Source organism: Acomys minous (genome assembly GCF_964271855.1).
Source record: "Acomys minous genome assembly, chromosome: 15".
In the NCBI taxonomy this organism is placed as follows: domain Eukaryota; kingdom Metazoa; phylum Chordata; class Mammalia; order Rodentia; family Muridae; genus Acomys; species Acomys minous.
In genome coordinates this window covers 199192-226763 of record NC_140497.1, presented here as the reverse complement: position 1 = coordinate 226763, position 27572 = coordinate 199192, and the positions used below count along the sequence as shown (strand labels likewise).

General features: G+C 39.6%; 2 protein-coding genes across 2 annotated transcripts; one reads left to right on the top strand and one right to left on the bottom strand.

Moving 5' to 3' along the window:
- Positions 1–1130: 1130 nt before the first annotated feature.
- Positions 1131–3441, bottom strand: LOC311583976 (dynactin subunit 4-like). The gene is given in 2 exon segments (XM_084757964.1): positions 1131–3287; positions 3290–3441. Coding segments are annotated over 2 exon segments (1377 nt in total). The 5' UTR covers positions 3426–3441; the 3' UTR covers positions 1131–2046.
- A 4398-nt stretch (positions 3442–7839) lies between these two features.
- SLC10A2 (solute carrier family 10 member 2) lies at positions 7840–26876 on the top strand (the record flags this gene model as incomplete). Its single annotated transcript, XM_084759251.1, has 6 exons — positions 7840–8216; positions 16695–16813; positions 20290–20378; positions 21557–21732; positions 24160–24317; positions 26384–26876. The coding sequence occupies 6 exons, from the start codon at positions 7840–7842 to the stop codon at positions 26509–26511; spliced, it is 1047 nt and encodes a 348-aa protein (XP_084615377.1). The 3' UTR covers positions 26512–26876.
- Positions 26877–27572: the final 696 nt, after the last annotated feature.

The following is a 27572-nucleotide window of genomic DNA, read 5'->3' as shown; positions in this document are numbered from 1 at the left end:
CACCTCTTTTTTGTATATTCCTGTTCTAGTTTGGGGGATTTGTTTTCATCATTTAAGGCCTCTATTATTTTCATAACCTCAGATTTGAACTCTCTATCTCTTATTTGTCTGGTGTGATAGTATCTCCTGATCTTCGTGTGGTAGGACTACTAGTTTCTGGTGATGTCAAATGGCCCTTGAAATTATTGCTTGTGTTGTTACACTGACCTCTTTCCATTGTGATATCTCTCGTGTTAGCAGATTTGGTCGTCTCTGGTGGTCTCTGAGTTTGGGGATAGGTATAGACAATGGCACTTTGGTCTACACCCAAGTCACCTCCTCTGGGGTCACCTTTGCTTGCTATTTCTGACAAAGATAGGCCTGGAAGCAGGGGAGCAGGCAGAAATATATCCCAGAAGAGAACTACTCCAGTATCCTGGCCAGTCTCCACCAGGCAGAGGACATTGGGACTTTGGTCTTGCACAGAAGCCACCTTCTCTAGGTTCACTGTCTCTGCTTTCTAGCTGTTCCTGGCACAGGTAGCTCAGGCAGTTGGGGAGCAGGTAGAAAGATATCCAAGCAGAGAACTACTTCAGTGGCCTGGAAGGCCACCCCCAGGCAGGCAACAATGGGGTTCTGGCCCCCTGCCCAAGTCACTTCCTCTGGATTCAGTCTCTGAGTGCTTGATGCTGCTCTGATGGCCCTGACAGCTTCCTCAGGCAGAGGACAGTGGACACTGGCGTTTTGTAATCTCTAGTTGTCCTGTTCTATGGGACATATCAAACTAGGCTTCACCTAAAAGAGGGGATGTGAATTGGAAGAGACAGAGACATGCGGGGTATGAGGCCAAGATGGGTTTCAATCAAGGTCCACTTTATTAAAAAGTGAGTATGGATTATATATCAAGGACAAGGACTCCACAAGTTCTATTACAATCTCTCTTCCCCTAGCTCCCAGGCAAGAATACAATCCTCTAAGTAGTTCCCTGTAAGAACTTACGTAGTTCTCTGGGTAGTTCCCTATAAGAACTTCCCTATTTCTTTCAAAGGTAAACAATCTAAAGATAGCCTAAACTCGAGACCTCCTTCAGCAAAGGTCAATAACTCAAACGTCACAGCACGCAGCCTAAGCACAGATTTCTTTTTTTTTTTTTTTATGGTGGCAAGTGTCTTTAATCCTAGCAGGTGAGTTCAAGCCTAGCTTGGTCTATACATGGGAGTTCCAGGCCAGCCTGTTACATAGAGGAAATCCTATTTGAAAAACAAAACAAAACAACAACGAACAAATGGCAAACGGAGTAGAGAAGGGCAGGTAGTGAGATATATAAAGGCTATCTCCCCATGGCAGCGTTAGCCCCTGGGTATTCTGGTAATATTAAAACAAATGGAATCGCATGACATGTAATTGCTTGCAACTCAAATTCCTGAAAGTCCCATATACTACTGAGGAAAATGACAAGCAACTGACACATATACTGTATTCCTTTAGAAGAGACAAATGGAGTGCCTTAAGACAGTAACAGGATGTCCCTGGCACCACAAAGTTAAAGACACTGACAGTCGTACTGCTCTGTCAAAAGGAAGTCAATGGCAGAGTGAGAGCCATGGCACGTGAAGGGTGGTGATTACTGGGTTATCCTCAATGGAATGCAGAAAGCAGTTGGAAGGCTGAGACCAATGCTGGGGCACGGGGAGCAGTCTGCTCGGGATTACCACCTAAGTCTTTCCTGTCAAACTGTGACAGGTGCACGGCATGTTTCTCAGGGAGTAGATCTAATGCCCCTCTGAGGAACAGCCACCATGCTTTTTACTGCAATGGACCTATGCTGTTACTCAACGTGCAGGGCTCAGTGAGGAACACACAGGCTTCCTGGTGTCAACAGAGACTACGTGAACAGCAGTTACCCTGTGCTCCTGACCCTGGCCTGTCTTCCACCACTCCTAGGAGCAGGATACAGTAGCGATGGGTACATCTTTATAAACATGTCTAATGAAGCAGCAGCTTCCACACTGTTAGAGTTGTGGTGACAGAGCTGTAGGTAGGATCTGCCCACCAGGAGACTTTGTTTTAAGGAAGAAGAGGGCCAAAGCTCAGTTCCACATGCTGAGTGAGCCAGATGACCTCTGTGCCCTGGTCACTTTCTTCCATAGGGCGAATCGGGGCAGCCAGATTTTTAAAATCATGTTTCATCTTGAAGCACACGGTCACTTCGCCTTCCTCACGCTGTGGAGTGACTTTGATGAAGATGCCTACTTTGTTGGCTTTTCTGAAAGCTACAATGTCAGGGTCATCCTGAAAGTCCTGGGGCTCTGCCAGCTCATCATACTCTGCTGCTGCATCCTTGCCTGCTAAGATGAGCTCCTTGGGAGGCACCACCACTTTCGCAGTGCTGTTGATACTATCAGGGTCCCCCTCTTCACACTCCAGCAGAGTCACATGGGTCAGGTTCTCTACTGGATTTGTAAGAGTCAGGAGGACCTGGCTCTCCTTCATGTAGCGAAGGTTGGGGATTGACATGATTCTCACTTCTGGAATATAATTGACAGCAACCAACTGGATTTTGAATTTGATAGATGTTGGATTAAATTCTGGCTTGCTCAAGTTGTGTTCACATTTCCGACAGCGCAGGGACCGTTTGATCAAAAGGTGCTTGTGTCGAGGATAGAGCTGTGAAGCCGAGACTGGCTGGAAGTCAGGCTGAAGGAGGCGCTGCTGAAGGGTGGTCACCTCTGTGAGGTTCACCGGGCGCGTGTAGTAGTCTTCAGGCAGAGGCTCCACTTCAGTGACGGCCTGTGCTGGTTCAATCTTTATCTCTTTCTGGTCTTCTCCTTCCCTAAGGGAAAGTCCAGCAAGCGTACTAATGGATGCGCCAGCGCGTGGTCGCTGAAGCCTGGTTCCAAGACTGTATTTGTCCAAAAAAGCCAACGGCATATAGTTTCTACGCCGTGCCAGTTTCTTGCGATCTCGTTCAACCTTTTCTTTCTGAGCAAGCTGCTGGTAATATTCAATCAACTTGTTCATCCGTTGTGTGTGAGGATTTTCTGATTCTTGCCAACCACCACTAGCTACAGATTTGTCTGCCATGCCCACATCTCTAGATGTCCACCGGCAAAATCCACAGGCCAAATAATAGGCTTTCTTCATGGTGGTTTTGGCTGGGTCATCTGGAAGCTGTGTGGAGATGCTTGTTGCCCGGGTGGAAAGGGTGTGCATGCACCCAGGACAGTCAAAGCAGTTGGCACATCTATTCTTTTTTAATTTGGCTTCAGCTGATGGCATGTTTTCTAAGCAGCTGGGACAATAATGTCCACCTCGTGAGACACACATTCCAGCGATCGCAGCTCACTGCAGTAGCGGCAGAAATAGAGCTGCGAGAGCGGGGCCCGAACCTTCTTTTCTCCTTGGACGAGATAGAGAACCCGCTCCGACTGCAGCAGGGACGCCATCTTGGGGAGGGAGGAGCCAACGCCGGCGCCCTAAGCACAGATTTCTAACATCGCTGAATTTAGCATGGCTCCACACATTCAGTTCAGTCTGATAACCAAAGAATGCAGTTGCCATATGCTTGTAGGTGAGTGGCTAGACTTTGGAGACTGCACACAAGCCTGCAGGGACCCAGAGACTTTTCTGTGGATTAGCTGGGTGTCCTTGGGCCATAGTCATCTGTGCTCCACACAGTGTGGATCCCTCTCACATGGGAACAACCAGCACTGGTGATTGGTAGTTCTCAGTTGAGTCACTGTGCAGCCACTGCTGTCCTGCTGGTCAGGCACAGTGTGCGTTCAGTGCTATCCCCCCACTCTCTAGCTGTTGAGCTCCTCAGCTCCTTAGCTTTTGAATCTAGAGGCTTTGAGCCTTTGACCTTGAGGGTTTTTTTTACCTTTTCTTCCTGAGTAGTTGTAATACAGAGATCGCTCAGTGTAAAGCCCAGGCCCTGTCAACTGACACATGGGAATGGATCCAACAGGAACTCTTAGGTCCTCACTCAGGACACCAGGACAGTGGGATGCTGCTGCCTTTCTTGTGTGTATGTAGTGCGTGTTGGGGAAGGGTACGGGCAATTATGTCTCTGGACCACATCTGCAGTACCCACAGAGGCCAAAAGAGGACCTGAGATGTGCTGGAATGGGAGTTGCAGACAGCTATAAACTGCCACTTCAGTGCTGGGAATTGGACTCAGATCCTCTGGAAGACCAGCCAGGGCTTTTAACTGCTAAACCACCTTCCCAATGCCCCCAAGGTGCTGCTTTCTTTAAAATCATTGGAAACTGAGCTTCATGTGAGGAATCTGAGAATCATAGCAATGGAAAACCAATCTTCAACAGTGCCACCCTGCCCTGTCAAGTATATACCTGTCCCTTCATTCTGTACATAATCAGTTATTTCTGTGTATTTAAACATTTTCAGTGCTTTGTAACTTAGTGTCTCTAAAATTAAAGATATTCATTAATTGTGAATCATTCCAACACCTGAGTATAAGGCCTCTCAAGCCTAATGTGAACATTTATGTAAAAACAATATGAAAATTACTTATGCACTGACACATTTTTAAGCCAGAACTATAGCATTATGTCTAGTCAGACAGATTGCTCATTTGCAAGTTGTCTACATGCAAAGCATTCTACCCCTGGAAACTCAATATTCCCTCATCTAGTCATCTCAAATTGGGTAACAGCTTTGTTCTGGTCCTGCTTTCTGCACTCTTCACTTTTTCTTCTCTGCTTCCAACACTGTGGCTGAAAATACCAGTGGAGAACTTCCTCCAAGAGCTAGGAATTAGAACTCCCTTATGCCCCTGCTAGTCACTCCTGGGTGGATATTCAGAGGACTCCAAGTAATACCACCCCACATTTTCACATCCATGATTATTGCAGTATTACCCACAATACCCCAGTTATGGGTTAGCCTAGGTGTCTATCATCAGAGTAATGGATAAAGAAACTGTAGTATAATTACACATTGGAGCTTTATTCAGGCAGAAAGGAAGGAATAAAATTACATATTTTCCAGAAATAGATACAAGTAGAGATCATCATATTAAACAAAATAATCCAGATTCAGAAAGAGAAACATCACATATTCTGTCTCATTGTAGATGCTAGAGTCTATATAGATACATAAAATCATTTAATTATATGACAAAAAAACAGAAGCAAGATTGAGAGAAATTTGAGAAAAGATAGGGGAGTGGTGGGACCAAAGATCTTAATTTACTTAAAAGGAAATGTTTTTATGAAGCCTGTCAGCATGGACAACAAATATGAACCAATTAAAAATATTTTGACAAGCCGGGCGTGGTGGCGCACGCCTTTAGTCCCAGCACTCAGGAGGCAGAGGCAGGTGGATCACTGTGAGTTCGAGGCCAGACTGGTCTACAAAGTGAGTCCAGGACAGCCAAGGCTACACAGAGAGACCCTGTCTCAAAAAACCAAAATATATATATACATATATATATATATGTATATATATATATGTATGTATATTGACAAATGTGTAGCCATCAAAACAAATCACAGTTAGAATGCTTCTTTATTAGAAATAAACTGTCTGTTCTTACATGGTCATTAAGCTAAATAAACACATTTATATAACAAGAGAAGAAAGATCAGGAGCGAGTTGATTGCAGATGACCAGCCAAGCCACAAGCAATGTCACAACCTTGGCTAGCCATGGTATTCAAAGGAGGAGGTCTGAACATTAGGTGCTTTGGCCTAATAATGAAGCTTTTCCATTTTGGAGAAATTTACAAATCTAAATCTTTTCAGCTGAGGGCTCAAATTTTCCTTGGTAGACACTTCCTGATGAAATAAGTAGGCTATTATAGAAACAAGCCCTAAGTTACCTTTCTGACTTTTACTTAAGTTGAAGATTTAGGTAAAGCAGGCCAGAAAGGCAAGGGTGGAGTGAAGCTAGTGCTGACAGGTACACAGAGAGAAGCAGCAGCAGGAGGTGCACCTGACTCACAGGTGTTGTGGCTGCCTGGAACCTGGTAAGGAAGTGAACCAGAGGTCATTCCCCAGGAGGTGATTGCAGAGGCACAGCAGGAGTGGGAGGAGAGGCCTTGCTGGAAAACTTAACTAATCATTTAGCCACAAGGTGGGGCAGGTAGTGAGAGAGAAGAAAGGATCTTCCAGAAACTATCCTCTAGCCAAGTAAATCCAGTCAAAGCAATCTGGGGATGGATTTGGCAGAGCCAATTGTAAACCACCCATGGGAGAAAACACAAACAGAGCAACATAACACATAAAGAGGATATTCCTAGGACAGAAGTTATTACAACAAGGAGAATTAATCAGTTATCTGTCATGGAAATGGCCCTGACCATGGCATTACCTCAATCATAGACAGAAGAGACAGTGTCCCCAAGCCCCCAACTGCTGGGCTATGGTGACCCAGTGGTGATAAGGAGGTCATCCTTCCTATCCAGAGTTGTTCTTCACAGACAGCTTCTGAGTGTGAGTAGTCGGATTTACCATCCTGGTACAACTGGTGACACAGTCAAAGCCCTGGCCAATCTCAGAGGGATGCCTTGTTCAGCATCAGTACCATCAACTGTGAGCTCCATAGAAAACCAAGTTCTGCCCAGAGTCAGAATCTGCATTTCAACAATCCCCCTGAGGATCTTGAGCACACTGCATTCTAAGAAGCTGTTCTAGTTATTTGTTTGTTTTAGTGTCTTTGTTTTCCTGTGGAAGACAGGTGGAAAGAGGGTTTCATTCTGAAGTCCATGAGGGCCTTGAACTTCACATTCCATTCTTCATTCTCTTTAGTCCTGAGACTACAGGCATGAGTTAAAACCCAGCCTATTCTAATGTTGAGTTTTAAACACCTGAGAATTGAATCATCTCTTCTCTGCCTATTTCTGGGTCTTCCTATATACCTAACTACAGTGTTCTGTACATCCATCACAAAAGTAACTACTTAATGCTTCCAATAATGTCTTAGAATCCTTCCCATTTTACACACACACACACACACACACACACACACACAATTTTAATTCCTGACTCTAAGCACAAAAAATTACACTGTCACTTTGACCTAATCTAGAGTTCATACTTCTAAATAACTGTATTGTCTCTATCTATAATGTACTTTGTTGCCATGGCAATACATGCATAATTACATGCATAACTAGTTGAAGATGGCTCCATATGACAGAGTCTCTCCAGAGAAAACATTCTGTACCCTCAAGTGTTAATCACCTTCCACTAAGTTTTCTTCCAATCCCTAGAAGTTTCTGAAACACATATATGTTTTATGAACACCATAGTACATATAAGAAAGAGTGACCATGTGAGAGCTATTGTAAGAAAGCTGGAAAATCCAGCCAGTCTGTTGTCAATTTGTAATGTAGCTTGCTACAGAGTTATTGATTTTTGTGTTGTGTGTAATTTTCAAAACTCTAATCCTTCCCACTATACTTAGGAATAATACACATTTTTCTACACTTCAAGCCTTAGAATGTTCTGTGCAATTCAGAGCTCAATTTAACTAAAGTTATTCCCAGAAAACATTCCTGGGATTAAACATTAACATGGCTATTTCTATGTGACACTGTTCATTATCATGCCAATAAATGATTAATTATAACTTTCTGTCTTGGCCAGTAGTTTTTATGAACTTTTATGATTCATTATTTGTGCTAGGTTGTAATCCAGCCTCTCGAAACTGACATACTAGCATTTATTGTTTTTTATTGCTTCTCTAACGTGGCTTTTGAAAGAGACACTAAGAACCATATGTTTAGAAAGAGTTTAAAAGTTTGACGTGTTGAAGGTGTTATTCAGCTGGCAGTAGAGACAGAACCAGAGGACTGGTGCTTCTTTGGACTTGGCCGTTTGCACAGCACAGACAGTGATGGATAGCTCCTCTGTCTGTTCCCCAAACGCAACTCTCTGTGAAGGTGAATCCTGCCTACTACCTGAGAGCAACTACAATGCCACCCTCAGTACAGTGCTCAGTACTGTGCTCACCATCCTTCTGGCCATGGTGATGTTTTCTATGGGATGCAACGTGGAAATCCAGAAGTTCCTAGGACACATAAAGCGGCCATGGGGTATCTTCGTGGGCTTCCTCTGTCAGTTTGGAATCATGCCTCTCACGGGCTTCATCCTGTCTGTGGCCTTTGGTATCCTTCCTCTACAGGCTGTGGTGGTGCTAATTATGGGTTGTTGCCCTGGTGGAACTGGCTCCAATATCCTGGCCTATTGGGTAGATGGAGACATGGACCTCAGGTAAGACAGAGGCACCTGCAACTCCTGCAGTCAGCTGGAATTAAACTTGAAAACCTGTATCTTTTCCAACATCCATTTGATTTACTGCACTGTCCAAATGTCTGACTAAGGAGTTAAATTAGAAGAATAAGTGCATCCATGTGTCTTTTGGGACAGTAGTTTTGCTGTTAGAAGTGGGGACTTTGATTTTGTGCCTGTGCATTTTTGTAGTTATCATTCTGAAACAAAATAGTAATTTAGATTTTAATTTTGTATCTTTAATATTTTTAGTTAGCACTTGAAGTAGTTGGTTTAGTGTGACATTTGTATATGTGTATATATATACTTTGTTCCTAATCATCTTTCATTACCATCCTAGTCCCCTTCTCCTTTCTGCTGCTCCACTTCCTATCCTGCTTTCATATCACATACATTCCATTATCTTCTCTGTTTCCTCCTTTCCTTGCAGCTTCCTACTCTGCCCTGATAGTTACCTCTCTATCATCCCGTGTGTGTGTGTGTGTGTGTGTGTGTGTGTGTGTGTGTGTGTGTGTGTGTGTATCTATAGATTTAAATCAAGATCAGACTCTGAGAGGAAGCCTTGATATGTGTCTTTCAGTCTTTCATAGTCAAGATTATCATGCTTGCACTTTGAATTTTAATTTGGTTAACAAGAAATTTATTGTTTCTGGGAAAACATTCAAAGTTTTTTCATTAAATAATTCTTCCCCAGTCTACAAGCCATAACTGAGAAAGTCTTGTTGGAATGGAATAGGATGAACTTTTTTTTCCTTTATTAATTTATTCTTGTTACATCTCAATGATTATCCCATCCCTTGTATCCTCCCATTCTTCCCTCCCTCCCATTTTCCCCTTATTCCCCTCCCCTATGACTGTTCCTAAGGGGGATTACCTCCCCCTGTATATGCTCATAGGGTATCAAGTCTCCTTGGTAACCTGCTGTCCTTCCTCTGAGTGCCACCAGGTCTCCCCCTCCAGGGGACATGGTCAAAGGTGAGGCACCAGAGTATGTGAGAAAGTAATATCCCACTCTCCACTCTACTGTGGAGAGTGTTCTGTCTATTGGGACATTATGATAGGCAGATTTGGGCACAGGGGTCCCGCTCAAACTAAGGCACCAGCCAAGGACAATACAGATGGTAAACCTTAAACCCCTACCCAGAATAGGATGAACTTTTTGTGGATGACAAGGTGTTCTGAATGCAAATACAAGCTCAACTTTCTCATCAAATCTTAAACCCCATCAAAGAGCCTGTTCTTTGGACAAAATACTTCTTGGTTAAAAAGCTAATAAAGAATTCATAAATTCATTTTATCTCTGCTGAAATTATAAGGAAAAACATTCTTCAGCAGTATTATTTAATTATACTAACTTTCTTATAAAATAAAGACAAAATTATTTCTCTGTTTTTCAACAGAATAATTTAAGTGTAATGTTTGTCCAATCCTACTTGTGCCAATATGAACTAGCACTGGGTAGAAAGGACTGGTAGCTAACAGAAGCTAGAAAAATTTATAGGATTAATGTAGGAGTTTTGATGCTGAATGATGGATAGCCAAGTGTGACTTTCCTCCTCTCTTGTGAAAGACATACATTTCATCTAAGCATTGAGCTGATCCAGAACCAGGTGCTTACTAATAATGAACAACCTGCCATCAGCTCTGCCTGATAAGCTGCTGGGAACTAGCCATCAACTCCCACCTGGTGCTATTTTCCTGATGCCTTAGAAAACAAAGAATATGCATTGTTCACTTTTGCATTGGGACATAGAATTACTGCCTAGCAACAGATATTCCTTCCCTTAAAGGAAAGACCTGTGAATGAGCACAGGATGGTAAGCATAATTGCTGTTTAGTTAATCTGTGAACCACAATATAGTAATCAGGACTCTTTAGGCTTCTGTGGCCATGACCTGCACATACACACACACACACACACACACACACACACACACACACACACACACGCACACACACACAATCATAGAGTTTGAGTTCCAGGAACTCATAACTACCAGACTTCAGGGAATGATCCTGGAACCTACACTAAACAGCTTCTTATTATTTATATTTGTAAGTTTTAAATAATATAACCTTGTAACAGTACAACCTAATCCTGAACATAATGCCATGTATTATTGCTAAGCATAAGATCAGTTGTATATGGTACCATATTAATTCCCCTATATCACTTATTCTAAGGATAAGTCAATCAATAGTATAATGCAGAAGATATTACCATGATCTACCACAGTAATTATAATAGGCCTCTGTCATAAAGAGGTGGTAATGTTATAATGCAAAATAACATTAGGAGCTAGAGAACTGTCCCGGGGCGGCTAAGAGTACTCTCTGGTTTGTGTATGACCTGAGTGTCACTCACACACCCACTCAGTTCCTCAACACGTGCCAGATCTTCACTTATGAACGTCTTTCCTCCATATACATGAAACTTTTTCAGTAGTTAATAGGCATACTTGAGAAGAATTAAAGCCAAATTATATTTTAATTTTTGAATAAAGCAGATTTTTATCATTCCAATGTGATCTCTCAGAAGTATTTATATTTTCAACACCTGTGTCCTTTAAAGAACTTAAAATTTTCACATAAAATACAATTTTGATTTGTGAAGTTATTGTTCTCCTTGTTTATAAAAAAAAAAACTTCTCCATGAACCATTTCAACAGATTTTTTTTTTGTTCTTATTAGCTAAGATAGCAGCAACTTCTAGCCCTTTTCACTTATGCCTCAATATCTTATTTTCAAGATTCTCACAAAGCCTTTCATTTTTCAACTTCCATCTTTTCTCTCCCATAAAGTTTCACTACAAAATTTCTCAAGTACAACTCAATAATCAATATTAATAAAACAAATGAAACAAATAAATAACTGATTAAAGACAAAATACAATTTCTTACGTTGCACAATAATGTTCACACAAACTTTTTTTTATTAATTTATTCGTATTACATCTCGATTGTCAGCCCTTCCCCTGTTTCCTCCCATTCTTCCCTCCCTCCCACTTCCCCCCTTCTCCCCTCCCCTATGTCTGTGATTGAGGGAGACCTCCTCCCCCTATATATGCTCTTAGGATATCGAGTCTCTTCTTGGTAACTTGCTATCCCTCCTCTGAGTGCCATCAGGCCTCCCCATCCAGGGGACATGGTCAGAAAAGGGGCACCAGAGTTCGTGTGAGAGTCAGATCTCACTCTCCATTCAATGGTAGAGAATATCATGTTCATCGGCTAGGTCTTCGTAGGGGTTCGAAGTTTACTGCCTATATTCTCCTTGGCTGGTGCCTTAGTTTGAGGAGGACCCCAGGACCCAGATCTGCCTGTCATAAAGTTCTTCTTGTAGATTTCCAGGACCCTGTGGGTCCTACTATTTTCCCATTCTTCCATGCTACTCTCGCCTAACATCTCAATAGGATGTCCTCTCCTCTGACCCACTTTCCTGGTAAGTAAAGTTTTTTATGGTACGTATCCCTTGGACTAGTGTTTTGATATAAGTGAGTATATACCATTTGTCTCTTTTTGCTTCTGGGTGAACTCACTCATTATGATAATTTCTAGATCAATCCATTTGTCCACAAATTTCTGGAATTCCTTGTTTTTAATAGCTGAGTGGTATTCCATAGTGTAAATGTACCACAGTTTCTTAGTCCATTCTTCTACTGAGGGACACTTAGGCTATTTCCATGATCTGGCTATTATGTATAAAGCAGCTATGAACATGGTTGAGCATATGTCCCTGTTGTGTGGTAGGGCATTTTCTGGGTATATTCCCAGGAGTGGGATAGCTGGGTCTTGAGGAAGCTCTATTCCCATTTTTCTGAGAAAGCGCCAGATAGCTTTCCAAAGTGGTTGTACTAGTTTGCATTCCCACCAGCAATGAAGGAGTGTTCCTCTCTTTCCACATCCTCACCAACATGTGGTGTCATTTGAGTTTTTGATCTTAGCCATTCTGATGGGTGTAAGATGGAATCTCAGTGTTGTTTTGATTTGCATTTCTCTGATGACTAACGAGGACGAGCGTTTCTTTAAGTGTTTCTCGGCCATTTGATATTCCTCTGTTGAGAATTCTCTGTTAAGTTCCAAGCCCCATTTCGCAATTGGGTTGTTTGGTTTTGTGGTGTTTAATTTCTTGAGTTCTTTACATATTTTGGATATTAGACCTTTGTCAGATGAAGGGTTGGTGAAGATCTTTTCCCAGTCTGTAGGCTGTCGCTTTGTTCTACTGACAGTGTCTCCTGCCTTACAGAAGCTTCTCAGCCTCATGAGGTCCCATTTATTAATTGTTGACATTAAGGCCTGGGCTGTTGGTGTACTGTTTAGGAAGTTGTTTCCTGTGCCTATGTGTCCCAGGCTTTTCCCCACTTTTTCCTCTAACTGAATTAATGTCTCTGGTTTTAAGTTGAGGTCTTTAATCCACTTGGACTTGAGTTTTGTGCATGGTGACAAATAAGCATCTAATTGCATTTTTCTACATGTAGACATCCAGTTAGACCAGCACCATTTATTGAAGATGCTATCATTTTTCCATTGAATAGATTTGGCTTCTTTGTCAAAAATCAAGTGAGCAAATGGTTCACACAAACTTGTACAAGGATATTTCAAAGTAAAACAAGAGAGAAAAATTCTGACTTCCTTATAATATCTGGTTTTGTAGATTAAAGTTAAAACTATTTTCGTCTTCCTCTTTATCATGAGCTGACAAGGAATCCTGTTCCCCTGAATTCCTTCTTCACTCTGAGAATAAACTAAATGCCCTGCAACAAGGGGATTTTATTATGGAGCAGGTTAAGACAAAGAATGTCAGAACAATGAAAGAATAAAGGGGGATGCAAATTCCAGTGTACTAGTTACAAACAGGGTGATGTTAGTATGTAAAATAGCATATTTTATTATGCTTAAGTTCATACATTATTATTTGCTTCATTAAGATTAACTCCACCCCCTCCCCCAAAGAAAAGATTCACTTCCCAATGTCCTCCCGACACTTTTGTCCTGCCTCGTTGTGCTTAGTCCTCCTCTACTTTCAGGTTGTTATATGTCATTGTGTGACATTTTTCTGAGGAGATGTGAATAAACAGTTACTCACCATAGATAGGACACCAACAACAGAAACAAACAGATGATTACTCAAAAATCTAGGTTAATGAACAAACAAATTTAGTTGGGGTTACAAGATAATGAGAGAAATGTTAATTACAGGAGGATGTACAATTCATGGCTAGCTACCCTACTACAGAAAATATGTCTCATCATCAAACAACCAGTGGCTGTATAAATCCATGGAAGGTGAACAGTTTTGAGAGTTCACATACCCAGCCATGACAGAAAGTTAATAGGCCCAATCTTATACATGTTTCCTTCTGGTAATCACAGATGCTGATAGTTCAAGAGGGAAATGGTTACATTGTGTCTAAGACTGTGTGTGTGTGTGTGTGTGTGTGTGTGTGTGTGTGTGTGTGTGTGTGTATGTAAGACTATATATACATATATACATTGTGTCTAAAACTATATGTATATGTATATACATACACAGAGAGAGAGAGAGAGAGAGAGAGAGAGAGAGAGAGAGAGAGAGAGAGTCAGACAGATAGACAGATGGACAGGGATGGTTTTATATGTTGGCAAGAGCATATGATATTAGTCTTTCACTTCTCCCTGCCTTCAAAAGGTCTTTTAAATGCATTTTTGTTTATGAGACTGATGCCTTAAAAGTTGGACATCCTGCTTGACTAAATGCATCTTTTGTATTTGTTTACTGTCATAGTATTTTAACTCTATTAACATATTTTAATCATAATCTTTCAACTTAATTTTAAGTTTGTTCACTTAAAAATATTTCTAAAAGTAAAGACTTTCTTAATACCCATTATTTTTCCAAATTTATGCAAATTTATTATCAGATGCGTTGAGATAAAGTCATTTATCTTCATGTACTTTGCTTACTACAGTAGTTATTTGTTGTGGAGGAGGGGACATGTACGGTAATTACAACTTACTTTCCTTTTGGTACTGCTCTAGAAACCACTGGTTGGCTGTTTAATTCTTTTTAGTCTGTGAGTTAACATTGACAAAAAGAAGTCCAATGCATTGCTCAGACCCACAAAAAAAGGGACATCACATTCTTCCAATCCAGTTTCAGCCTTCAGAGAACAAGTATTAAACCCCTCTGTTCTATAAGCAGAGAAGGTACCCCTATGTCCAAATCATTTTGAAGAGGTCCAGGAAGAACCAACGCTCAAAACTTCTTTTTTATTCTCTGTCATAGTGCTAGAAATAGCATAATTTAATTTAAGAAATTCTTCCAGATAGAAAACCAAAATCTTCCTACTCAGTCAGGCACTCTGTTGATTCAACAAGTAATGTTACATTAACTTGCCCAGGGAAGATGTGAACAACATCTACTTACCCTGGTAAGAGACAAGAGTAATTTCAGAATTGTTTTGATTTTCATTTCCCTAATGACTAAGGATCTTGAGAATTTCTTTAGGTGTTTCTCAGGCATTGATATTCTTCTGTTGTGAATTCTGTGTTTAGCTCTATACTCCATTTCTTAATTGGGTTATTTGGTTTGGCAATGTTTAATTTCTTGAGTTTATTATTTATTTTGGATATTAGCCCTCTGTCAGATGTAGGACTGGTGAAAATCTTTTCCAAGATTACATTTTATACCCAAGAATGGCTAAGATTAAAAATTCAAATGACAGCACATGGAGGCTTGAATACGGAGAAAGAGGAATACTCCTCCATTGCTGGTGGGAATGCAAACTTGTACACCCACTTGGAAATCGATCTGGTGCTTTCTCAGAAAATTGGGAATAGTGCTACCTCAAGACCCAGCTACTCCACTCCTGGGCATATACCAAAATCCTGCTTCACCGTACAATAAGGACATTTGCTCAACTATGTTCATAGCAGCTTTATTAATAATAGTCAGAATCTGGAAACAACCTAGATAACCCTCAACTGAAGAACGGATTTTTAAAAACTGTGGTACACTTACATAATAGAATACTTCTCAGCTATTAAAAACAAGAAAATATTGACATTTGCAGGCAAATGAATGGAACTAAAAATGATCATCCTGAATGAGGTAGCCCAGACCCAGAAAGAAACACTTGGTATATACTCACTTATAATTGGATATTAGACACATACTACAGGATAACCACACTACAATACACAGAGCTAAAGAAGCTAAATAACAAGGAAGACCCTTAAGAGAAGGAACAGAATGGAAGCCTATCATAGAGGTCCTCTGAAAGACTCCACCAAACAGGGAATAGAAGCAGATGCTGAGACTTACAGCCAAACTTTGGGGTGGATTTCAGGGATTCTAATGGAAGAGTTGAGGGATAGATAGAAGAACTTGGAGAGGACAGGAGTTCCACAAGGAGACCAATGGAGCCAACAAATCTGGGTCTGGGAGGGGGTGGGGCTGCAGAGACTGATGCCACAACCAAGGACCATGCTTTGTGAGGCCCTAGATCCCCTGCTCAGATGGAGTCAGTAGGTAACACAGTCTGGGGAGTAGGGGCTACTTCAGACTTGAACTCTGGTGTCTACTCGTTGATCACTTACCCCTGGAGGGCTGGCCTTGCCAGGCCACAGAGGCAGAGAATGAAAGCAGTCCAGATGAGACATGATAGGCTGGGGTCAGATGATAAAGGAGGAGGGTTCCTCCTTTCTGAGGACTAGAGGAGTGGGGAGGGAGGCTACAGGAGGGAGGGTCGGACTTGGAAGCTATGAGGGAGTGTGCTACAATCAGTATGTAAAATGAATAAGTTAAAATTTAAAATGTAAATTAAAAAAGAGAGACAAAACTAAGGATTTCACCCAAGTCCAACTTTGTGAACCAGTGAGCTTATTGAACTTATTTACAAAGCGCAGGGAAGAAGTCAGGCCTAGAAGTGTCAATAACCCCCAAACAGATACATCACCATAAAGTCCAACTGATAATGGTCAAAGTCCCACCTGAAGTCAACCTTCCACTTCCTGTAGGAAATGAGTTTCAGACTGGAATTCTAGATGGGTTCCTTTGACCCTCCCCATGTCCTTGCTATGGGAAAGTGTCATCATACTATTCTGTTTATTTCATTGTCATAGCTACAAAGCCAAGGTAATTTCTATTCAGTGACAACCTAGTACGATAGATTATACTTGAAGGAAAAAGTTTTATGCAACAGTTCACAAGCCCATACTCCTGGTACCCCTTTCCATCACTATTTTTAAGCAACACTGACTACCCTCTGTGACCTTTGAGAACAGATATTCAATGAAGGATGGTGCAGACTACATGAGAAGACACCAAGTTCAGGTGACCCTGCCAAGAGCTAGCCCCTTTAAAAATATAACCAATGTGTATTTCTACTATACAAACTCATGTGTGGTTGAGTCAATTGAAACTGAAAGAACATCTTCCCTAGAAAACACAGGTAGCCTCCTCAAGCTGTTTGTTTCATTCCAGTGTTAGCATGACCACTTGCTCCACACTGCTTGCCCTTGGAATGATGCCCCTTTGCCTCTTCATCTATACCAAGATGTGGGTCGACTCGGGAACAATTGTGATTCCCTATGATAGCATTGGTAAGTAATTTATCTGCAGGATGCTTCATATTACCCTTAAGCTCTCTACAAAAGTTCCAGCTAAGATCTCAAGTCAGGCTCCAAGCTCACACCTAAGCATCATTTCTCTTCAAACTAGGGCTAGACTTTTCCCCCCAGATATAATTTCTTTATGAATTGACCTTGGAACTTATAAGAGTATTGATACAACATAAATTCTAAAAGTTGACTCCATGAAGAGAAGCTAAATTTTCCCCAGTTCAAATTAACATGGAAAAGAAACAGCTTTAAAAATCCAGCCTTAGCCTAGCAGTCTGGCTTGAGGATAATTAGGTTGCTGGCAGATGGGAGGCACCACTTTTCCTTTGGTCTATACAGGTAATGGGTCTTTGTGCCTCACATTCAAATTGAAGAAATGCACACGGACACACACACACACACACACACACACAGAGAGAGAGAGAGAGAGAGAGAGAGAGAGAGAGAGAGAGAGAGAGAGAGAGGACATGATTTCAGGATTGTGGATGAGTATCAGAAAGAACATTACTGAATGAAATATATTCTCCTTCCTCAACAGTGTGCCACATCTTGATACAAAAGTCAATTTAATGGTGTTCTCCATATTTTCATGTCCTAGAAATCAAATTTGTTAGTTATGATTCTTCCTCTATTCATTTCAACTCCTACATGCTCCTCATTTTGAAGAAGTTTCTTTTAAGGTTTAGGAATAAAAGAAATGGTAGAAGATGAGTTAAATAATACCATCTGTTTGAAGAGTGAACATTACGGTAGGCATCTCAGAGAAGCTGTGGGCTGACTAAGCAATTTTGATTGGAAATTATTCAGTGCCAAAACAAATAATTTAAGCCTTAAAATATTCTTCTTTTCTTATTCAGTCCCTTCTTTAAATGTTCTATGGGAGTATTTACAAATCCAAACTACTATGTGGGTGACTTTTACTATATAATTTAAAACAAATAATGTTGAGTTGGGCTTTGTTTTGTAACAAAATATTACAGTGCGGTCCTGGGTGTCCTGGAACTTGCTATGTAGACCAGGCTGTCCTCAAACTCAAAGTTCTGCCTGTCTCTGCCTCTTGAATTTTGTGACTAAAGGTGTCTGTCATGGTGCCAAGAAGGACAAATAAATTTTGAAAAAAGGATAAAATGAGAAATGGATTGTACATCCATGGAGAATGACCTTATAAGAGGTCAAAAGAAAGTAAGAATAGCAAAACAGAAAGTTAAAAATAAAGAAAACAAAAGGAGTTTTGAACAGAAAAATTAATTCTTTGCTCATGTCTGCCTAAGCTGTTCTCCAAACTGGCCTTTCTTCTGTTTGTCTTTCTAGTCTTTTAATGAATATAAAATGAGCTGAGAGTCTCATGAAATGTTGTCATCGCTTATACATGAGGTTGTTGAGGCTTGGGGTCATTATTCAATTTGCCCAATATTACTGGGCAGCTGTTAATAGTAGTTACAGGAAGATTCTCCAGCCTACCCTGCAGGACTGTGCCTCACGTTGTTCAATGCGCCTCTCCCATTCTAACTGTGCTGCTGAACCCTGACAATGCTGACATGTGCTGAAAATCAGTCCCTGTGCTGCTTGAGCCACTAAAGCTGAACTGTGTCAGCAGTGAGTGCCTGATGTCAACATTACTGTGCATATCACTACAGCATAGTGAAGCAGGCATCATTCTATCCAGTTGTATAGGGAAATCTAAGGAAGCCACATCTTTCCATCCATGTTACCATCTTCTCATCCTTCCTCTTCTCCTTAACTTTCTTTCCTCCTCTTCCCACTATGTAGTCTTAAATAAAGAGTGCATACTATTTTGATATGTGTAAACATCTCTTTTTATATCTGTACAGACATGCATCTTACATAGAGAGCATAGACAATAAGTCAGCAATAAGTCAGTAAATTGAGAAGTCTGGAGAGAAGAGCGCCAGATCCCCCATCCACTGGAGAGCGAATATTATAGCACCTTCTCATCACGGGAAAGGCCCACACTGCTAGGTGTGAAGAAGAACGAGAATGGTCCTTGAAGTCACAACCTTCATTGGCTTTACCTTGCCCAGAGAGTAAATTCTTCTGCCATGGTCACTCCAAAGTCCTCTTCATGTTGCCCTGTCACCTTAGGCTCACCCAATATGGGCGAACTACAGGTCAAATGAGCAAACCAGTTGTATCAAGACAATTTTAGTTCAAAGCCTAGAAACTTAATAAAATTTATGGTGTGGTCTAAAAATAAAAAAAGAGAATCTTTTCAAAATTTTGGATGCAGGAAAAACCAAAGGGATTTTCTAGAAGACTTGACCACTAAACCTACCTCTTTTTCATAACTCTTCTTATATCCTTATCTCCCGAGTATGCACAGTCTTTATATATCTTATTGTCCTTTCTTTATTTTTCTTTATTTTCTCTTATCTTTCTCTTAGTTATTATGTTAATTCTGCTGAGCAATTTGGGAACAACAATAACTATTATACATTATCAAGAGAGCTAAGACATAGTTAAGAAATTGTTATAAGATTCATTTTAACTTAATAGGTATATGCTTTAAATCTACACTCTGTTGGCCAGACCTCTGTCAATCTATCCAACAATAGGCCAACATCTTCTCTCAGAATTTCATATTTAGTTTCACTTCCTCACACCACTTTAAAATAGTACTTGAAAAACAAACAGCGCATGAGATATCCGAAGTCGCTAGTGCTCTGTTAAACAAAGGGACTATTGGCAAACAAGCATTAAGTATATAGAGATACAAATAGCATGTCTTGGGAAAGGCAGTAAATAAAGATCATGAAGTTGAAGTATGACTATTTTATCTCTTTGAGTGGACGCTGAGCTACAAAGAATTATAATTACATGAGAGGTCACCAGATATATTATCTCATAGAAAATTTAGGACATGGTTTTTCATCTTACTTTCCCATGTCTCTATCATAAATTTGAATAACTGAAATGAATTTTAACTAGGGATTCTTAGCCTTCAAATTTTCTTTGGATATTATTAATTTTTTATATTTTCTTCCATTTTAAAATTTATAAATATTATTTTCTACCAACTTGAAGTAATGGGCCAGTGTAAAATATCACCTAGCTATACTACAAGAGCATATACACACATGCACACACAAACTATGGGAAGATATTTTTCTAATAATATAAGTATCTAATCAACTAAAGAAGCAAAATTTTTGACAAATAGGATGAAAGTAGGTTGGTAATATAAGGAACCCTAAAATAGTCATCTCTGGATTTAAATAAATTATTTATATCACAATTTTTTTACCTGTTAGAAATGGATGTGTATAGAAATATACATGTGGGTGTATAAATTTGTGTATCTGTGTGTGTGTATCTGTGTGCACTTAATTCTATATTCTGTTTTTAATATTCAAGAAAACAGACAGAGACCACTGATAAGCTTTTTCCAAGCCAATTATATTTTCTATTCCTTGTGATAATGTTGTTTTCATCTTTATTAGGCATTTCTCTGGTTGCTCTTGTTATTCCTGTTTCCATTGGAATGTTTGTGAATCATAAATGGCCCCAAAAAGCGAAGATCATACTTAAAGTAAGTACCCCATGCATGGGACAGACTGCACAACTCAGTGCTCTGCAGTAAGAACTAGAGTGAAATGGTCCAGCCATCTCCTCAGCTATGCTGTTTTCATTCCATCTGCCTTCTTGCATATTGGCCATGTCAGTCATAAAGTCCTTTCTTAGAGAATGTCCTTTCTGAACCTATCTGAGGGGAAATTTTCCATTCATCATTTAAGCCACCAATTCAAGCATTACCAATTGGCCTTTGTCTATTCTCAAATGACCTTGCTGCTATATAGGCTGAGATTATGATATAAAATATATCTAGGCAGCCTTCTGAGAAGGAATAGCATATATTTCTAGTATCTAGAACAACCTAGAATTCAGTGCTCAAAAAGTGGTAGATATTAGCTTGTGGGATATGAAGGAATAAGAGTTAGAATTTCTTATTTTATAGGAAAAAACACAAAGTTCTCATCTCCAGATGATCTTAAGCTTAATAAAAGAAAAAAATGAATCTGGAGAGATTGCTCAGACATTAAAAGTGTCTACCACTGTTACAAAGCACATACACCAGGCTGTGCAAAACCACTGGCAACTCCAGCTCCAGGGGATCCAATGCCCTCTTCTGAACTATGTTGACCCCAACACTTATGTGCATATATGTACACATGAACATACACATGGTAATATAAAACCTATTTTAAAAGGATAAAATAATGACAGTGGCTTATGGTTAATATTATTTGACTTTTATTAAACTTTAATCTATTTTTTATGACTAAAACAAGCATAAAATGAGACTTAAGCAAAATTTTATCCACAATAACAAGTGAAAATAAGTCAAAATTGAGAAAAACTCATAGTTTACTAAAGGGTATATGATAGGAAAAAAGAAATATTGAAAAGATAGGTCTGCTAGAATCTAGCTAGCATAGATTTTCTTCCTTTTGTGAAGAAGTACAGGCTTTTTTGCAAGCTCATAAATTTTCCTTAGGCCAAATAAGTATGAACCCATTTTCCTGGTGTTTTCTTAGTCTCTAGAACACAGGAGAAGCTTTTTTCTTCCCATGAAGCTCAAAGGACATAGAAAACTCTATCTCTTCTTTTTTTCCCAAAGAAACATATTGCCCAACCTTTGAATATCCCTAACAAACATCTCTGGACTCATTTTAACATACATAGGTTCACTTGTACCTTTTCTTCCAGGTTGGATCCATTGCAGGTGCAATCCTCATAGTGCTCATCGCTGTGGTTGGAGGAATACTGTACCAAAGTGCTTGGATCATAGAACCTAAGCTGTGGATTGTAGGAACTATATTTCCTATAGCTGGATACAGCCTGGGGTTTTTCCTGGCTAGAATAGCTGGTCAACCCTGGTACAGGTATGAGGTTTAGATTAATGGGATTGAGCATTTTAGTTTATAACAGCTGTTGCGATAGTATTCTGGGGTGCCATTATAAACCAACCATAGGAAATAGAGAAATGGCTCAGCAATTAAAAGTACAAGCTGCTTTCCCGGAGGACCCAAATTTTCTTCCCAGCATCCAAAAGCTGTCACAATCATCTGTAACTAGTGCGAGCATACCCAACACCGTTTTCTGGATTCTGCAAGCCCCAGGCACACATGCGGCACATAAGCATATATGCAGACAAAATGTCCATTCATATAAATATTTAATTAAAAAATAAAATACTCCAAAGTGGGTCATTTTGGTAACAAAAAGGCACATGCTTACATTTCATGGGTCATAAATTATTAAGGCAGCATGGAGTTGGCTTCTTCTGAGGTCTGTGGAGGAGAATTTATTGTAAGTCTCTAGCTTTGGCTCTTAATGCCTATCTTCTCCTTGTACCTCATCACATTTTATTTCTTCTGTGCATGATTCTGAGTTCAAATTAGCCCCCTTTATAAGTACAAGTCACATTAAATCACAGGCTACCCTAATGATCTCATCTTAACTAATTATATCTACAATAGCCCTGTTTACGCTTAAGATCACATTCTTAGATACTGAGGGCTAGATATAGGATGGCAACATTTGAATTTGGGTGAGAGACATACTCAACCCATAGGAGCTGAAAATATTGATGCCAAATTCAAAATCCTTCTCCTTAAATCACTATTTACAACATTTGAATAGCATCATTTTTTCATAAATTATATAAATCTTCCATATGTAAAACTGGCTGCCTTTATCCTCAACTCCCTGATGTTTTTCTCCATTTGTCCCTATGCCACGAATTAAAGCCTTCCCTTTGCTATGTACTTTTATATAATAAGCATAGTAAGTTTCATGAAAATAGTCAATTTAGCCTTGTGTGTGTATATATATATATATACAAGCACCAAATGGACCCAAAAGTGATGAACACTAAAGTATACTTGTCATCATCTAAAAACATTTCTTTGCAAATGGTCCACCTAAATCAATAGACAAGCAGGAAATAGGGTATAGAAACACGTATGAGTTTGCAGTTGAGAAAGAGATGAACAACCTTGAACAGCATGGGGCACATTATGCTTGAGCCAGGCAGATGCAAGCTTTATTCTACACCCACCATTCACTCACTGGAGTTAGTGTGACCTTGGGTTACACATTTACTTTATCTTAGTTCTCCTTATTGATGATTAAGAACATGAATTTTATCTTGAAGATTTATAATCAAGACTTATTCAAAACAAAATCTATTTTAAAATAAATGCCAATGATAAATGGCTTCTATATTTTCTGATCCCTGATCCTTTTTATATTTTTACTAAGGAAATAACTTGAAATGGGTGAAATGAACCTCCTTTGTGATCTATGGAATGTTATTATAAATTATTCTACCTCTCACATTATAGATGTATTGAAACTAGAGGAAAGGCCCAGTAGTTAAGAGGATGTACTCTTCCAAAGAAGCTGAGTCTTCACCCTAGCATCCATATTGGGTGGCTCACAGCCACATGTAACCTCCAGCTTCATGGGCACCCAATGCCTCTGGTCACTGTGTGCACCTGTACTCACATGCATATGCCCAGATGAATATACAAGATTAAAGATAAAATGAAGCTTAAAACAATATATGATAGATTGTTTTATATATTAATATACTTACTCAACGTAAACTTATATGTTAAAAAGCATACACTAAATATGCATGTTAAAAGCAGAGATAAAATCTAGGTACATGTTTGTAATCTCATCAATAGGAAAACTGAAGCAAGAGGATTGTCACAAGTTAGAGGACAACCTAAACTGTACTGCATAGTGTGAGGCCTATCCGAAAGATAAAATGAAAGAAGGGAAGAGGGGGAAGGAGGGGAGGCAGGGAGGAAGGAGGAGGGGAGGTAGGGAGGAAGGAGGAGGGGAGGCAGGGAGGAAGGAGGAGGGGAGGCAGGGAGGAAGGAGGAGGGGAGGCAGGGAGGAAGGAGGAGGGGAGGCAGGGAGGAAGGAGGAGGGGAGGCAGGGAGGAAGGAGGAGGGGAGGCAGGGAGGAAGGAGGGTGAGAACATGAAAGGAAGAAAGGAAGAAGAAAGAAATGAAAGAAAAAGAAAGGCAAGGGAAAGAAGGAAAACAAGAAAGAGGGAGAGAGGGGAGGAGGAGGGGAGGAAAGGAAAAGAAAAAATAAAGTATGGAGAGATAGAAAAGGAAAGAACAGATAAAGAAAGGAAGAGAAACTAGGGAAGGAGGGAAGGAGGGAAGGAGAGAGGAAAGACAAAAGACAAAAGTGCCAACAGTCTGTGTGCATGCTCTCATTATACCTTCCCTTTGTGTTATATCATAATAAGCCAAATAACATGTAAAGCATTTACATCTTACTCTCAGGTGCCGAACAGTTGCCTTGGAAACTGGGTTGCAGAACACACAGTTGTGTTCTACTATTGTACAGCTCTCCTTCAGCCCCGAGGAACTCAACCTTGTCTTCACCTTCCCACTCATCTATACCGTTTTCCAGCTCGTCTTTGCAGCGATATTTTTAGGAAGTAAGGAATAATGCTAATAAATTTCTACTATGATGTTGCTTTTGGATAAATCCTGGATTTGATAAAAACAGATTTTTTAAAGATTCTCCATTCCTGGCAGTGAATTGTACATTTGAAGAAAATGCATTCACAGAAGTCACTTATCATAACTTCATATATGCTGATGTAAAAACTATAATTTTATTATAAGTCTTGATGGGCCTTTTTAAAAAAGAAAAGCAAAGGAGATGTATCTTTGCTGCTGACAGTCTCTTCTCCAGTAGTAAGAGAGGCATATTAACCTTTGAGAAACGTATTATTGTGCACCTTTCTAAATGCCTCCAAGGAACTAGGTTTTAGTGATTTTCCCCCAAAGCTTTGTCTTGATATGCTTTGTAAATAGGTTGTTTATCAGAAAAATGGCAAGCCACATTATCATGCAAAATCATAAGGTGAATGTATGTGTAAGTTCACGCATATCAGTTTTTAAAATCTATATAACTGAAGAAGAGTAAGCAAAGACATACCAGAGATAGATAGTCCAATTTTTTCCTACTTATTTATTTATTTATTCTTTTTACAACATGATCCCAGCCCCGTCTCTCTTCTCCCAGTCCTACTCTCATGCCTCCTCGCCCCAATCCTCAATTTCCTTCTTGGAGAAGAGGGAGCCCCCAAATGGTATCAACCATCCCTGGCACCTCAATCTGCAGCAGAACTAAGTGCATCCTCTCCCCCTCGGGGCCTAACAAGGCAGCCCAGTTAGGGGAAGGGGGTCCAGTGGCAGGCAACTGACTTGGAGACAGCCCCTACTCTCATTGTTAAGGAGCTTGCATGTTGAGCAAGCTTCATATCTGCTACATATGTGTAGGGGGTCTAGGTTCAGTCCTTGCACGCTCTTTGGTTAGTGGTCTCTGTGAGAATCCATGGGTCCAATAGTCTAATTCTTTTTTTTTTCTTTTTTCTTTTCTTTTTTTTTTTCGTTTTGTTTTGTTTTGTTTTTCAAGACAGGGTTTCCTCTGTGTAACATTTCTAGCTGTCCTGGAATTCGCATTGTAGTTGAGGCTGGCCTTGAACTCACAGAGATCCCCCTGCCTCCACCTCCCAAGGGATGGGATTAAAGGCATGCTCCACTACTACCCAGCCATTTTTTTCCTGTTTCTTAATTTTACGCTGTTACAGCATAATGTCATTCTACCTTATTTGGTCCATACCAGATGGCCTTCACCAAATTTGAACTTTTTCCTACATTTGACTATCCAAAGCCTCATTTTAAAGGCTTATTTAAAACAGAGAAACTTCCTTTTAAAGTTTCATCATACATTAATAGAAAATTAAAAGTGAAAGTGCATAGCAAAAATACTGAAGATTAAGTTATGAAATGCACAGAGATAGTTTCTCTTGTCTTTGCATTATTTTTCTCCCCAGCTCTAATATGCATCCATGTGCCTGTGGCTGCACATCACACTAGTATCTCAGTGATTTTTCCCAAGCAGAGTCTCCTTTCCAGTATAAGAGTCTCATATCATGAACATCACATGGATCCATTAGAGGTCTGGCCTTGAGGAACTGTAGATAAATAGAGGGCTTGAGGTTTCTGGTTAGCTAGCCTAGCCTAACCAGTCATCAGTGAGTTTCAGGCCAGAGGAAAGCCACTGTCTCAACAAGCAAGATAGATGGCTCTTGAGGAGCAGCACCCAGGTTGATGCCTCACCTCCACACTTATGCACACGCATAGAAATGCATCTGAATACACACATGTACCTGCATATAACATAACACACATACATGTGCACATATTCATAAACACACACAAAGGGTCTGGGATAGGACATATACAACATACATTATTTTTTCTTTACTGTTCAGTACTATAAACAGCCTGAAGCCATGAGAACATCATGAACTCATGCCATACTGATGATTATAGAACTTTTTTAAAAAATGGTTTCTCACAATATATTCAGTCGGTTAAAAATACTAAATGCTTTCTGAGCTATATAATGCAATCACTGTTCAAAGTAATTTTTCAAGGTGTCATTCTGAAATTTATTTGACCTCCCTCGTATTGTTTTTTTCCCCCACAGTTTATTTCACATACAAGAAATGCCATGGAAAAACTGATGCTGAGTTTGTAGAGAAAACAGACAGTGAGATGGACCCCAAGTCATCATTTCATGAGACAAACAAAGGATTTCAACCAGAGGAGAAGTAGGCACTGAAGAGAAAAGAAAAGAAAACTTACAGAACAAAACTCATTAAACTACAACTACAATTATTTCCTTCAGTGGAATGATCAGCAGGAAAAAATGTTAAAAGTTAAATTCAAATTCAAATTTTATTATTTTTGGTATAAATGGACTGGTGACCCATTCTTTAGTGTGTAAATTTCTCAGTCATTTCTCAGTATCCACAAAAGACTGGATATCCCTTGGCATCAAATTCACAGAAGCTAAAGTTTCATTCATAAAATGGGAAAGGGTTTGCATTAATGTCCCATATACTTCAGATCGATACTAGCCTACTTAAAATATTTAATATGATGTAAATGCTATGTAGATAGTTGTTTCACTGTATAGTTTAGGAAATAATTTTTTTTAAGTCTGTGATATTCTATGTTCAGTATATACATCATTTTTCCAGATATTTTTGGCCATAGTTGGTTACAACCATAGATGTCAAACTTTTCCTTAGGAGGCCAAATGCATGTGCAGAGACTATATAAATAAATGATAGACAGATAATAGGTAAGTACGTAGGTAGGTAGGTCAGTAGATAGATGGTAGATGGATAGATAGATGATAGATAGATAGATAGATAGATAGATAGATAGATAGATAGATAATTATCATTAATATATTATCAGAAAACATCTATAGACCTAACTAAATATAGGTCAAATTGGAAACTTTGTCATATGTAAGCTGAACTCAGACTCAAGCACTTTTGTATGTTAAAAGATAACACATTATTACTGTAATATGTTTGTCTTCCTCAGTGTTTATGATAGTAAAAAGATTGATGTAAGTAAATGTGTTCCACTGACATTTGACTTATGAGTTTGAAATTTTGCAACCTATTTATTTGTGATGTTTACACTATACGCTGACAAGTATATCCATTTGTATTTTAGAAAAGTAGCTTCATCCAATTGCATTCCAGAAGTAGAAGTGAGAGAAAATGTTACTAATTAATTCAGTAACAAATTAGAATTGGCTTAAAGTCAATTCTACACCCACATACATACCTCTAGGATCCACTGATGCCCACTTTATT